The 14164-nt window shown below is 48.2% G+C and overlaps 1 protein-coding gene across 3 annotated transcripts in view; it reads right to left on the bottom strand.

Moving 5' to 3' along the window:
- MCPH1 (microcephalin 1) overlaps positions 1–14164 on the bottom strand; it is a 227715-nt gene that overhangs the window by 170756 nt on the left and 42795 nt on the right. For all 3 annotated transcript variants that reach the window (XM_052661246.1, XM_052661247.1, XM_052661248.1), the window contains one exon: positions 10050–10159. In XM_052661246.1, the coding sequence (XP_052517206.1) occupies positions 10050–10159 (110 nt within the window). The remainder of the gene's footprint in view (positions 1–10049; positions 10160–14164) is intronic.

The raw sequence follows: 14164 nt of genomic DNA, 5'->3' as shown, positions 1-14164 counted from the left end.
GCCCTTCCCCACCCTCTCCAGGGCCACTCTCTGGAGGGTCCTTGGCCCACGCGGCCCCTTCCGGGAGGCAGGTCCAGGCGTAACAGAGCTCAGAGGAGCAGGAGGGGGTGTCTTCCCAGGGCTGTCTCCAGTGACAGGAGGCTCTTTCCAGAAACCTCCCAGTAAGACTTCCCTTCCCATCTCACTGGGCAGAAGTGAGTCATGTTTCCAAACTGGGCAGAGAGACGGAATGATGGAGATGCGCTTGGATCTCTAACTGTCTGAGAAGAGGGTGGGGGCAGCGGGGAGCCATCACATTAGGCAGGAACAGTCCCCTGGCACGGTGGCTGCTCAGTGAGGAAAGCATTTAGGGAGTTCCCTTGGCGGCACGAGTGGTAAGGAGTCCCCCCCAGCCCCCGCCAACGCAGGAGGTGTAAGAGACGCGGGATCCACCCAGCGGCGGGGAAGGTTTCCTGGAAGGGAACAGCACCCTACTGCAGCATTCTCGCTGGAGAATCCCATGGACAGAGGAGCCTGGCAGGCTGCAGTCCACGGGGTCGCAGAGTCAGACACCCCTGAGCAGGCGTGCACGTCGGCGGCCTGGAGGTTAGGACTCTTCACTTCAGTGCAACGGGCGCAGGCTCAGTCCCTGGCTGGGGGCTAGGGTCCCAAATGCCACACAGCGTGGCCAAAAAAATATATATACATATATATGCAAAAATTTTTTAAATGCCACCAGAAAAAGAAAAAACCAAGTATTTAAAAGGAGCAGCGGGACACGGAGTTGCATGTCTTTTCCTTCTCTTCGGCTCCTTTACTCCCAGAGAATCCATTTTGTTGGGTTAAAGATGGCTACTTCAGCAGGTTCCTATTTTGAGGTTTTGCACAGCTCAGATTAATTTGATATCTCTAAGCCAGGTTACCAAGGTTACGATCCCCTGGCTAACATGCCCCAGACATCATATCTAGTGAGCTGGCCCTTTGGAACCAGCAGCTGTGACTACCTCCAGAACGTGCACCTGGAATCTGCCCAGGGCCCCAGGCGCCCACGGCAGATGCTAACGGGATGTCTCGCAGTGTCCTCTGCCTCCAGACCTCTGGAGGGGGCGGGGGCGGGATGGGGAGGGCTCTACCTTGGCCTCTACTTTTACTGGCCCAAGAGGACTGCTGGGAGCCCACGAGAGTGGCTTCAGCATTGGCCCGGTGGCCCTCACGGCCACCACCGCCCGAATGGGGCACAGCTGAGGCTTTCTGAAGCACACGTTAGAATGCGGCACACAGCAGCCACCAAGCGCAGAAAACACAGGAAAGGAAAGGTGGTGCTCTTTGAAGATTCTTTTTTTAATGTTTCCTATATAAATATTTTTTTCTCATACACGAAAAGAAAAAGAAACAACAGCAGGCTCACGGAGCCACAAGCACTTGTTACACCTCCCAGTGGCAGCAGGTTGTCGGGTGGACTCACAGAGTCGCATCCGCTGGCAGACTGGACACCTGTCATAACGAGCAACCCCCCCGCCCCCTTCCACTGCCAGCTCTGGGTGCGCTTTGCCAGGAATGGCTCATCAAAGCAGTTACAGATCCTGGTGCCAGAAATCTCAGTCCCTGCAGGCTCTGCCAACTCCTCTCTCAAACCATCTGCAAAGGCCCGCACGGGAGGCGGGCCCCATCTTACTGCTCTTGGGGGGGTGGGGTGGGGGTGGTGTCTGAACAATGGGCAGTTGTTTACAGGGATGTTTACAGAGGGGGGTCATCCTTCAGGAAGTGCGGCAGTTCTCCTAAGTGGGTAATAACAGCATGCTCGTGCAGAATTGTCAAGAAACAAAATAAATATCACCTGTCATTTGCGTGAGTCAACAGCTCTTTCAACTTGAAAGTTAAACTTTAAAAACAAAACAACCCACAAGATTACATGCTTCTAGCCAAGCGCACTATCTAGTGGCAGGCAGCCAGGGTCCTGGAATTACTGCGAAGGGGAAGAGCACATTCATGAAACAGCAGCGGCTCCCGCAGCGCAGTGGAGAGCTCGTTCAGGGGCCTGTGGGAGGAGAGGAGGCTCCAGGAAGCAGCGGCTCTGGTTTACATCGAGACGGCGCAGATGCCCTCTTTCCTAGATAGATTATGATGAATACGACATCACTGGGTGATGGTTAAAAGCGCTAGGAACAGTGTAAGATGAGAACTCAAAAAAACAGAAGGGAAATGCATGCAGACTTCATTCACTCAGTAAATATTTATAAAACATCAATTTTGTGTGTCATGCTGTATTACGAAGAGTATCAAAGATTAAAGCTTGTGTCCTGGAAGGTGCACAGGCTAATAAAATATGTGAGAACAAGCAATTACCGGAACATATGAAGTCATTATTCATCATTTGTCTCCTACTCAGTGTAAGAGATGTAGACATTTAAGCACTTGATCGGGTATGTAGTGTCTTTTCTTCCTTCTCTTTGTTTTTACCCCCTGTTGTCAGAAGGGTGGGCTTCCCATGTGGCACAGTGGTTAAAGAACCCATCTGGCAACACAGGAGACACAACATATGCAGGTTCAACCCCTGGTTTGGGAAGATCCCCTGGAGGATGGCATGGCAAACTCCTCTAGTGGTCTAGCCCGGGAAATCTCACGGTCAGAGGGGCCTGCTGGGCTACAGTCCCTGGGGTTGCAAAGAGTCGGACACAACTTAGCGGCTCAAAAACACAGTAAATGCACTTGTATAATTTTACCTGTCGGGCTCCTCACTTCGCTGTAAGTCTCCAAGCTCATGAAGCCAGTTAGGCACTCCCTACACTCTGACCCAGCGTTCGCCCTCTCGTGACAGACCTGCTGGGTACAGGGGGCTCCAAAACAAGACTTAAAAACAGACCCTCCTAGGGAAGCTGCGCTTTCTTGTCCAGTTGATGACTTACAAGAAAAGCTGTGTTAATTAAGGCTGATAATATTTGAACAACAATAACGAAAGTAACAGAAGTAGTAGAAGAAATACCTTGGAGGAGAAAAAAATCCCACATATTCATACACATTTACTGTGTAACTAGCATTACCGTTATATTTATCTTCATCGGGTTCTATGTCTGACAATATTAAACAAGCAAAAGAGAAAACAGGCTACGATTTATGCTTGTCCTTCTGAAAAGATGGCAGAAATATATTTCCTTGCCAATGAGCCACATATTATAAGCTAAGATTATGGAGGTAATGGCACTGCTCAACTGGAGTCTCAAAATAATAAAAGGTTCAACAAATTTATGAGCATATATTTAAAGTAATAAGTCGAAAAAAGACAGTTTCCCACCAATGAACAAGATGGCTTTTCCCATTAAAAGTGAGTACTAAACCAAAAAATCTCTAATGGAAATAATAGCTCTCAGATTTTGTAATTCTTTATTGAGTTATATCTGTTTTCAACTCTTTAAGAGATGGTTAGCATGTCTTCTGCAACCAACGACTTGAATGTTCATCTTAAAAACTCTGCTGACTTGGTCTCTTGTTCTTTTCTCAGAGAAGGATTTATCCTGTCTCTAATTAGAGGAAAAACGTTTTCTTAAATGGCCATTAAAATCCACCCAGTATGTCCAGGAATGACAGACTAAGTAGATCAGGACAACCCCCACCGTGAACAATCAGTGAAGCTGGACTAGACACAGACGCCCTGACGGAGACGCTGCCAAGCTGAGAAGACAGTGAGTCCCGGAGGACGAGAAACCTGCAGGTGAGCCGGGGGACAGCTGGCCGCTCCGAGAGAGGAGCGCGACCGCAGATGGCCTCAACTCGGCAAGAAAGCAGGCTGAAACACACAGGCACGGTGGAGGACACATGGCAGAAAACGAGGAGGAACAACGGACAAGGGAGACAGAGACCGAGGAAGCCAGAGGACGCAGCTACCGGGCTTAGAGTCGGAAACAGTATGATTATGCACAGAGAAATAAAAAGCAAAATAAACAATTTTGGCAGAACACTGGAAATTAAAAAAAATCCAAATAGAATGATGAGAACTGAAAAATACAATCAAAGAAGCTTTAAAACTTAATATAGTTTTATCATAACAATAGCACTGCTATTGCTACTGCTGCTAAGTCGCTTCAATCATATCGACTCTGTGTGACCCCATAGACGGCAGCCCAGCAGGCTCCTCCATCCCTGGGACTCTCTAGGCAAGAACACTGGAGTGGGTCGCCATTTCCTTCTCCAATGCACACATGCACGCAAAGTCCTTCAGTCATGTCTGCCTCTGTGCGACCCCATGGACAGCAGCCCACCAGGCTCCTCTGTCCACGGGATTCTCTAGGCAAGAAGACTGGAGTGGGTTGCCATTTCCTTCTCCAAGAATAGCTAACAGTGATCTTGGAGAGGCTTGATCAAGCCTCTTGGTGAGGGTGAAGGAGGAGAGTAAAACAGCTGGCTTAAATCTCAGCATTCAAAAAACTAAGATCATGGTATCTGGTCTCATCACTTCATGGCAAAGAGATGGGAAACAATGGAAGCAGTGACAGAGTATATTTTCTTGGGCTCCAAAATCACTGTGGATGGTGACTGCAGCCGTGAAATTAAAAGACGCATGCTCCTTGGAAGGAAAATTATGACAAATCTAGACAGCGTATTAAAAAGCAGAGACATCACTTTGCCAACAAAGGTCCATCTAGTCAAAGCTATGGTTCTTCCACTAGTCATGTACAAATGTGACTTTAATTCAGTTCAGTCGTTCAGTCATGTCCAACTCTTTGCAACCCCATGGACTGCAGCACTCCAGGCTTCCCTGTTCAGCACCAACTCCCAGAGCTACTCAAACTCATGTCCATTGAGTCGATGATGACATCCAACAATCTCATTCTCTGTCGTCTCCTTCTCCTCCCTCCTTCAATCTTTCCCAGCATCAGGGTCTTTTCCAATGAATCAGTTCTTTGCATCAGGAGGCCAAAGTACTGGAGTTTCAACTTCAGCATCAGTCCTTCCAATGAATATTCAGGACTGATTTCCTTAGGATGGACTGGTTGGATTTCCTTGTAGTTCAAGGGACTCTCAAGAATCTTCTCCAACACCACAGCTCAAAAGCATCAATTCTCCGGCGCTCGGCTTTCTTTATAGTCCCGCTCTCACATCCTCGCTTTCTATGTGGTTCAGCAGGTACAGAATCCGCCTGCAGTGCAGACACCTGGGTTTGACCCATGGGTGGGGAAGATCCCCTGGAGAAGGGAAAGGCTACACATTCCAGTATTCTGGCCTGGAGAATTCCCAGTCCATGAGGACTCAAAGAGTTGGAAATGAGTGAGAGACTTTCACTTTCACATCCATACATGACTTGTGGAAAAACCACAGTTTTGACTAGACAGACCTTTGCTGGCAAATGTGAAAGTTGTACCCTAAAGAAGACAGCATCAAAGGATTAGTGATTTCAAACTGTGATATTGGAGAAGACTCTTGAAAGTCCCTTGGACTGCAAGGGGATCAAACCAGTCAATCCTAAAGGAAATCAATCCTGAATATTCATTGGAAGGACTGATACTGAAGGGCCAATACTCTGGCCACCTGATGCAAAGAGCCAACTGGAAAAGACCCTGATGCTGGGAAAGATTGAAGGCAGGAGGAGAAGGGGGTGACAGAGGATGAGATTGCTGGATGGCATCATGACTCAATGGACATGAGTTTGAGCAAACTCCGGGAGATACACAATGAACAGGGAAACCTGGCATGCTGCAGTCCATGGGGTCGCAAAGAGTCGGACACAACTTAGTGACTGAACAACAGCAATAAAAATAGACCTCTATGGGGGAAGGGTGAAAGGGAAGATACCCAGAACAAAAGAAGGAGATGAAAAAGGAAAGGTATATACAAATACAGAAAAATCATGAGGCATGGGATACAGAAGGCTCAGGTAACACATGGAGGGAATCCCCAGAAGTAAAAGAAAGAGAAATGAGAATTCTCCGAAGCAGAGGCAAGACTGCAAGTCTGTGACCCCGGAGCAGTCTGACAACAGAAGCAACCGAGGACGAGAGGGATCCACCCGAACTGCTGGATGCACCGCATCCTTTCCAGGCTACTCCCCTACCCAAGCTGGGACCCCTACCCACAGGCTCCCCCATTTCCAGCCCGTTATACCGTACAGAACTCAGGATTCACAGCCTCACAGGCTTGCTCTGCAGGGCTGCCCAGAAAGGACATTACCTTACCTGCAGGTGTTACCTCAAGTTTAAGATTAAAAAAGATCATCAGGGTCCTGAGACACATGTGTTTTAAACCATTTTCATAACTACAGAAACAGTATGGATGCTAGCTCTCATGTGGAAACAGAAAAATACGATCTTATATTCTACACACGAGAATTCTCTGTTCCAGTAGAGGCATTAGCAGATGAAAGATATTCCCTGTAAAGCTGCTCTGTGGTTTAGTCACTAAGTCGTGTCCAGCTCTTGCGACCCCATGGGCTGTAGCCCGCCAGGCTCCTCTGTCCGTGGGATTCTCTAGGCAAGAACACTGGAGTGGGTTGCCATCTCCTTCTCCGGGGGATCTTCCTGATCCAGGAATGGAACCCGGGTCTCTCGCATTGCAGACAGACTCTTAACCAACTGAGCTACAAGGGAAACTGCTTTATTCAATGTTAAATCCAGATGCAAGATATTTTTTTTTTAAAAACTGTCAATAATTGTTCCGTTTGATGGAATCTAATCCCTTAAATATATATTTATACATAAAAACATGACTATGTTAAAAAGTCTGAAATTTAAGTTTAACACAGGCTGTTTTGAAATCTGATAAGGAATGAAAACAAGCAGGTAAGACCTCAGTTTTGGTGGGGGAAAACAGACATGACTGGACAGCAGCATAACCCTCAGGACTAGCATTCCACTGGTAAGTCACAGATCCGAGGCCTGTATTTAACTCACCAATACGACTCCTGTGTCACTCCACAGTCAGCTTTCAACTCCAGGCAACTAAACTCAGTGCTTTCGCTGACTTGCCATCACATAAGATACCAATGTAAACACTGCTCCCTACACTCATATTCGAAGATCTCAAACACTGCCAGGAAACTATCTTTAAAATTTTAAATTGAATTTTAAAAATGTTGTTATTGCTCTTCGTTTTAACCTGTACAGTGATAAACCATGACCATTCATCTCTATGCTGCTGCTGCTAAGTCGCTTCAATCACGTCTGACTCTGTGCGACTCCAGAGATGGCAGCCCACCAGGCTCCCCCATCCCTGGGATTCTCCAGGCAAGAATACTGGAGTGGGTTGCCATTTCCTTCTCCAATGCATGAAAGTGAAAAGTGAAAGTGAAGTTTCTCAGTCGTGTCCGACTCCTGGCGACCCCATGGACTGCAGCCTACCAGGCCCCTCCGTCCACGGGATTCTCCAGGCAAGAGTACTGGAGTAGGGTGCCATTGCCTTTGCTAACTAAATTTACACTTCTAAAATACTTAGCCATTAAGCAAATAAAATCAGGATTTTGTTTTTGTTCTTGTTTTCTTAAAAGTCTAAAGAATAAAAACAGTTTATATGAGTAGAGTTCAGAAACAAACAGAACTTCTTCCAAGATAAATTGCTTGTTTGAACTATACCAGACATAGTCCCTAAGGCATAACAGTGGTTCCAAACTCTGTTTCATATTAGAATTAGCTTAGGAGGAATCTTTAAGAATTCTAGTAGCCCAAGATGCACCTCATATTAAAGACATCAGGATGTCTAAGGATGTGAGTCAGGTACCCCAACAACTTCAGATCCCCGAGATGGGATAAAGCAGGGGGCCACTGCCCTCAGGCATGATGAGCGCTCGATTCACTGGAGAAAAGGCTGTGCAGTGAATGAGGACAAGAGTGATGGATGAGGACAAAGGTCTGTGGAAGACAGGGAACCGGGTTGTGTCCTCTGCCCTGAGGAAGACAAGGTGAACCGTCTGCGCTGGGAGCCAGGTTCCTTTCTGAGGCGGGAGACTGTACTGCATGGGGGCTTTCACAGGGAACACCGACTCAGAAGGTCCCAGGCAGAACCCGAGTCCTGCCACTTAAGAGTCCTGCAGGGGGATCAGACCCAAACAGACACATCTCCAGAGAAGACATCCAGGTGGCCAAGAGGCACACGAAGAGAGACTCAACGTCACTCATTACTAGAGAAATGCGAACCAAAACCACAAGGAGTTATCACCTCACACCTGCCAGAACTTCCATCATCACAAAGTCTAGAAACAACAAACGGTGGAGAGGGTGTGGAGAAAAGGGAACCCTCCCACCCTGCTGGCGGGAAGGTAAACTGGCGCAGACACTACGGAGAACAGCATGGAGGCTCCTCAAAAATGAAACATAAAGTAACAGCTTCTGGGCAAACAAATACTCAGATAAAATTCTAATTTGCAAAGATACATGCACCCCAGGGTTCACTGCAGTGCTGTGTACAGCAGCCAGGACATGGAAGCAATCTGCATGCCTACTGACCGATGAACAGATAAAGCAGTTGTATGGTATGTGTGCGTGTATGTGTATATAATGTGCTGTGCTTAGTCGCTCCGTCCTGTCCAACTCTTGGCGACCCCATGGACTGTAGCCTGCCAGGCTCCTCTATCCAGGAATTCTTCCAGCAAGAATACTGGAGCCGGATGCCATTTTCTCCTCCAGGGGATCTTCCCAACCCAGAGACTGAATGAGCAAAGAGGTTGTGTGGTGTGAGTGTGTGCATGTAAATGTAATACTCAGCCATAAAAGAGAATGAAATAAAGCCGTTTTGCAAGAGCACGGATGGACCTGGAGATAATCATACTGAGTGAAGTAAGTAAGTAAAAAAAGACAAACACCACAGTATATCACTTATCTGTGGAATCTAAAATACGATGCAAATGAATTTATCTACAACACACAGACTCATGAACACAAAACATGGTTCCCAAAGGCTAAGAGGGGTGAGAGATAGACTAGGAATACAGGGCGGGGAGGCCCTCCAGGACAGTCTTTCCCGTGGAAGCAGCAGGGGCCAGTCCCCTTCAGGGTGGACAGGACCCACGGGAAGGAGCAGGGCAGGACACAGTGCGCACATAACAAGCATCAGAGGAGTGAGTGCTGGCCCAGCTCTGGCCCTAGTTTTTCCAAAGGAAAGGCTAAGCGGCCACCCTGCACTGAGGAAGATCAGGACATGGAAACCCATCCTGGATGCGGTCGCGGGCCCCCGGCTTGCTACAGGGACACCGGGACAGGGCGGGCGGGCCGGGCAGGTCTGCAAGCTGCGCCAGGCTCAGGGCGGTCACCAGTCATGACACGGAGCCGGCGGCCCAGGGGGCTTCACACGTGTCGGGGGGCTTGACAGTTCCTTTCCCTGTGAATCTGTGGCTCCCCCTAAAAACTGGCTCCTTCCTGGTTGCTGCATGTTTACCGCTGCAGCTGTCTTGTCACTTGGATTTCGGGTTTCACTCTATTATAGTTTCTTGGCCTTATAAAAACATGGCACAGGATAACAAGGGGCTAATTCAAGAGCTCGGCCGTGAGAGCAGATGTTGAAGGATCAACAAGTGTAAAGTCCTCCTGGAGTGGCCCACGTGAGCCTCAGCAGGTGGGCCTCAGAGCTTGATACCCTCTGAGACAGTGGGGAGGGGGCGAGGGGGAGAGAGAGAGAGGAGAGAGTGCGCGCGCGCGAGCAGGTTCCCAGGCTACAGCCTCAGAAGACCCAAGTCTCAGCACAAAACCGTTCCCTCTGACGGCTTCGGGTCAGGCCGTGAGCAGCTCACAAATCCCAGATGGCCGGGCTCTTCATCTCCTACCTAGTGGCTGTTTACTACTCAGAAGATACAACAACAATCGCTGGCTCAGCCAACGCTCTCTGCTCGAGGGAAGCTGGTGGCGTTTTTACAAGCGAGAAATGCCCTGGCAAAGGGCGCAAGGAGGTTGGCTCCACCAGTAGTAACTCTGTCCTGAATGTAAGCAATGCTCTTGGTTTTATTGTCAGAGTTTCCCAGCATCCACCCATAATTAATTAAAAAAAAAATCAAATGCAAGCTGGACAGAGCAGTTTATGTGGCATTAACCCAGGGCAGAACATCATGGCACAGCAGCAGCGGAAAGTTTAAGACAATGTTTGCACACACTGACCTTCTGGCCTCTCCCCTTCTTCCTGGATTCCTCCCGCGGTCTGAGGAGGTCCTGGCAGCCCTTCCGTGAGCCGGCCACAACACCGTGCCCTGTTGGTCCACTTTTCACACCTAAAACCCAAGCGGATTGAAGATTAGCTACAAGTTTACATGGCCTGAAATACTAATGCAACTTAAGCCGAATAAATTTTTTTTAATTAATTCACTTATTCTGGCAACAAGAAAGTATAGTCTTTGACAATAAACATTACATACTGCTTGCTCTTTGAGGTCTAGTTGTAACATTCCATTGATTATCCTCCAATATCCCAAGGAATTCACAACTCAAGGGTCAGAAACAACCGTGCCTGTCACGTGACAACGCACTAGTCCCAGAGAACCCCGCCGGTCCAACTGAAGGCCTGATGAGCACCCTGACGCCCACAGAGGCTTCCCTGCTGGCCTGGTGGCTAAGACGCCCAGTTCCCAGCGCGGGGGGGCCCACGCACCACCCCTCGCAGGCAACTGGATCCCACATGCTGCAACTAAGCGTTCTCATGCCACAGCTGAGACCCCGCACAGTCAAATAAACAATTTTTAAAAAAAAAAGATGCCTAAACTTTATGTATTATTCAAACTCCGATTCTTCAGTTTTGATCTAATGATCAAAAATCAGCTTCTCCGAGAAGGCAGTTCTGTATTAGAGGAAATAAATCTTAGCTCTGGGGCAAGTCTGAGTTACTCTAGAAAACAGCCTTTGGTACAAAGTTTCAGGTTACAATCTATATAAATGAGAGATGGTGATTTTATGTCCCACAAACTTACACTTCAGACCAAACTCTTGTCCTGAAGACACACAAGCCAAATAGAACGTATGTCAAATGAGGCTTCGTCAGATGCTAAATGGTGTAGAAACGCTAAGTAACCAAAAGTGGAGTGTGAGTTATTTAACTGAAATGATTCACCTACAGCTGCAGCTTCGGATCATGCTCCTTGATTTCACTCTTTCTGCCCCAAAGAGCCTGCCTGCTGCGTGACGTTCCCGGCGCTCTGAAGCACTCCTCAGACCAGCTGCAACGCACTCAGCTTCACAGAGGGCACATGGCAACCTCAGGTGACACTCGGGGCCCAGCCACAGCCTCCCTAAAACGCCATCGCCCTTGGATGCCAACATGCTTGTCAACAAGGTGTCTACACTCAGGAGCTGCCCACTGAAGACGTTTCAGTTCAGTTCAGTCGCTCAGTCGTGTCTGACTCTTTGCGACCCCATGAATCGCAGCACGCCAGGCCTCCCTGTCCATCACCATCACCCGGAGTTCACTCAGACTCACGTCCATCAAGTCCGTGATGCCATCCAGCCATCTCATCCTGGGTCGTCCCCTTCTCCTCCTGCCCTCAATCCCTCCCAGCATCAGAGTCTTTTCCAATGAGTCAACTCTCCGCATGAGGTGTCCGAAGTATTGGAGTTTCAGCTTTAGCATCATTCCTTCCAAAGAAATCCCAGGGCTGATCTCCTTCAGAATGGACTGGTTGGATCTCCTTGCAGTCCCAGGGACTCTCAAGAGTCTTCTCCAACACCACAGTTCAAAAGCATCAAATTCTTTGGCGCTCAGCCTTCTTCACAGTCCAACTCTCACATCCATACATGACCACAGCAAAAACCATAGCCTTGACTAGACGGAACTTGGTTGGCAGAGTAATGTCTCTGCTTTTGAATATACTATCTAGATTGGTCATAACTTTTAGACACACAGATATTGCCCCATCCTTAGAAGGAAATGGCAACTCCAGTATTCTTGCCTGGAAAATCCCATGGACGGAGGAACCTGGTAGGCTACAGTCCACCGGGTTGCAAAGGCTCAGACACCACTGAGTGACTAACACTTTCTTCTTTCTTAGGGAGCTTGCAACAATGTAGACATAGAGAAATGAACACAACATAAGGATTAAAGGATTTAAGAGCCATCGGGAATTAAAAGTCATGTAACATGAGAGTTGACTGCTGTGCAAGTACTTCCAATAAAACAGGACACTCTGATAAAACAGATATAATTAAGTTTGGTGGGTCTGACTGGCAACGTTCAACTCTTCCTTCAAAACTGAGGGTTTAGCTCAGTGGCAACAAAATGCAGAACAATGGTTAAGCATTTTGTTGAATTCAAACTAGTCATTTGCAACTTGAGCCCCTAGATGCTCTAAGGCCAGGTTCTAAACCACCTACGGGCGGTCCTAAGATGGTGGAGGAATAGGACGGGGAGACCACTTTCTCCCCCACAAATTCATCAAAAGAACATTTCAACGCTGAGCAAATTCCACAAAACAACTTCTGAAAGCCGGCTGAGGACATCAGGCACCCAGGAAAGCAGACCATTGTCTTCGAAAGAAGATAGGAAAAAATATAAAAGACAAAAAAAGAGACAGAAGAGGGAGGGACGGAGCTCCGTCCCAGGAAGGGAGTCCTAAAAAGAGAGAAGTTTCCAAACACCAGGAAACACTCTCACTGCCGAGTCTGTGGCGAGCCTTGGAAGCACAGAGGGCAACATAACAGGGAGGAAAAATAAATAAGTAATTAAAACCCACAGATTACGAGCCCAAGGGTAACTCCCCCAGTGGAAAAGCAGCGCAGACGCCTGCACCTGCCACTAGCAAGCGGGGGCTGGGCAGGGAGGCGCGGGCTGCAGTGCTTAGAATAAGGATCTGGCCTGAATGCCCCGAGGGCAATCTGAGCGAACTAACTTGGGCCAACAAACCAGACTCTGGGATAGCTAAACCACCTACGGACCCTAATACTGGACTCCTTTGGAGGCTCAAACCAGTCACATGCGGATCCCATCACGCCCCCAGCAGTCTTGGATTTTTGCCCTGTCCTCTTAGTCCTTTTACAGCCCTGGGTGACTGCCCAACCCTGGTGAAGGTTTCAGCGTCTAGACACCTTACTTGGAGCGAATGGGTTAGCGACCGTGTGAGAGGGTATTCTGTACACAGTAGCGTGTGCTAAGATCTGGCTATGCCAAGCTTCTTACTTTCATTCATTTTGCCTCAATTCTAGCTGAGAACAGGAAAAGAGGTTGTAAAGCATTCTGTCGGCTTCCCAGGTGGCTCAGTGGTAAAGACTTCTGCCTGCCAGTGCAGGAAACGGGTTCAACCCCTGGGTCGGGAAGGTCCCTGGGAGAAAGAAATGGCAACCCACTCTAGTTCTTGCCTGGAGAATCCTATTGGCAGAGGAGCCTGGCGGGCTACAGTCCCTGGGGTCACAGAGTCAGATATGACTTAGTGACTAAATAACAACAAAGCGTTTCGTAGACATAAAGGTCCAGACTACGCACTGTCGCTTAACACCTAAGACAAACACTGCTAATGACGTGTTTTCACAATCATGCAGTCACAGACTGATATCAGCAAATGATTTATGTAGTTATGTTAAAATATCAGCTCACAAAGAGCTACGGTCATTGACTCATGTCTTCTTTAAGGATGTCATCAGTGAACTGCAAGTAGCTGAAAGGGCCAAGAAAGGAGAGAACAGGTCGATCCCATTCCTTGCCGCAGTTCAGTGAGCAGACGCCGACCCCTAGCGTCCTGGCTCCCCCACCTCCTGGAGACCCTTGCTGTCTGCTCCTCGAGTGGGCTGTCATCACCTCAAAGGTGATCTCACCACAGCTCAGAAAGTCATCCATCACTGCAGTTCCTAATTTGATGCCTCTTACGGAGACCTCCCAGCTGAGATGCAGCTGGATAAACTCAGCACCTAGTGGACGTCTACTGTGAATGCCTCCGGGAACCTTCAGCTGGCCTGCCACGTCCACCCTCTATCTGCTCTTCCTCCAGCACGCCCCTGTATGATGAGTGTTATCAACCATCCAGGACCAAAGTCATAAATCCTAGACTCTCTTCTCTCTTCATGTTCATTCTTCATTATTCAAGTGATTCACTGTCTCCATTTCAAAGGGAAAAAAGACCAAATACAAAGGGAAAAAATTCATAGCCCCAGAATGTTTATCATTAAGTTATGCCTGAACTTTCGCCAATTAAAAATCTGTCTGGGTTATCAATATCATCAAGTACTGATACATCAAGATGAGAAAGTGACCCCACCTGCCTCTCAGAGGGCATCAGTTAAACCACTGCCTCCCCTCA

The sequence above is a fragment of the Budorcas taxicolor genome, chromosome 24 (assembly GCF_023091745.1).
Source record: "Budorcas taxicolor isolate Tak-1 chromosome 24, Takin1.1, whole genome shotgun sequence".
Lineage (NCBI taxonomy): Eukaryota > Metazoa > Chordata > Mammalia > Artiodactyla > Bovidae > Budorcas > Budorcas taxicolor.
This window is presented reverse-complemented; position numbering and strand designations above follow the sequence as displayed.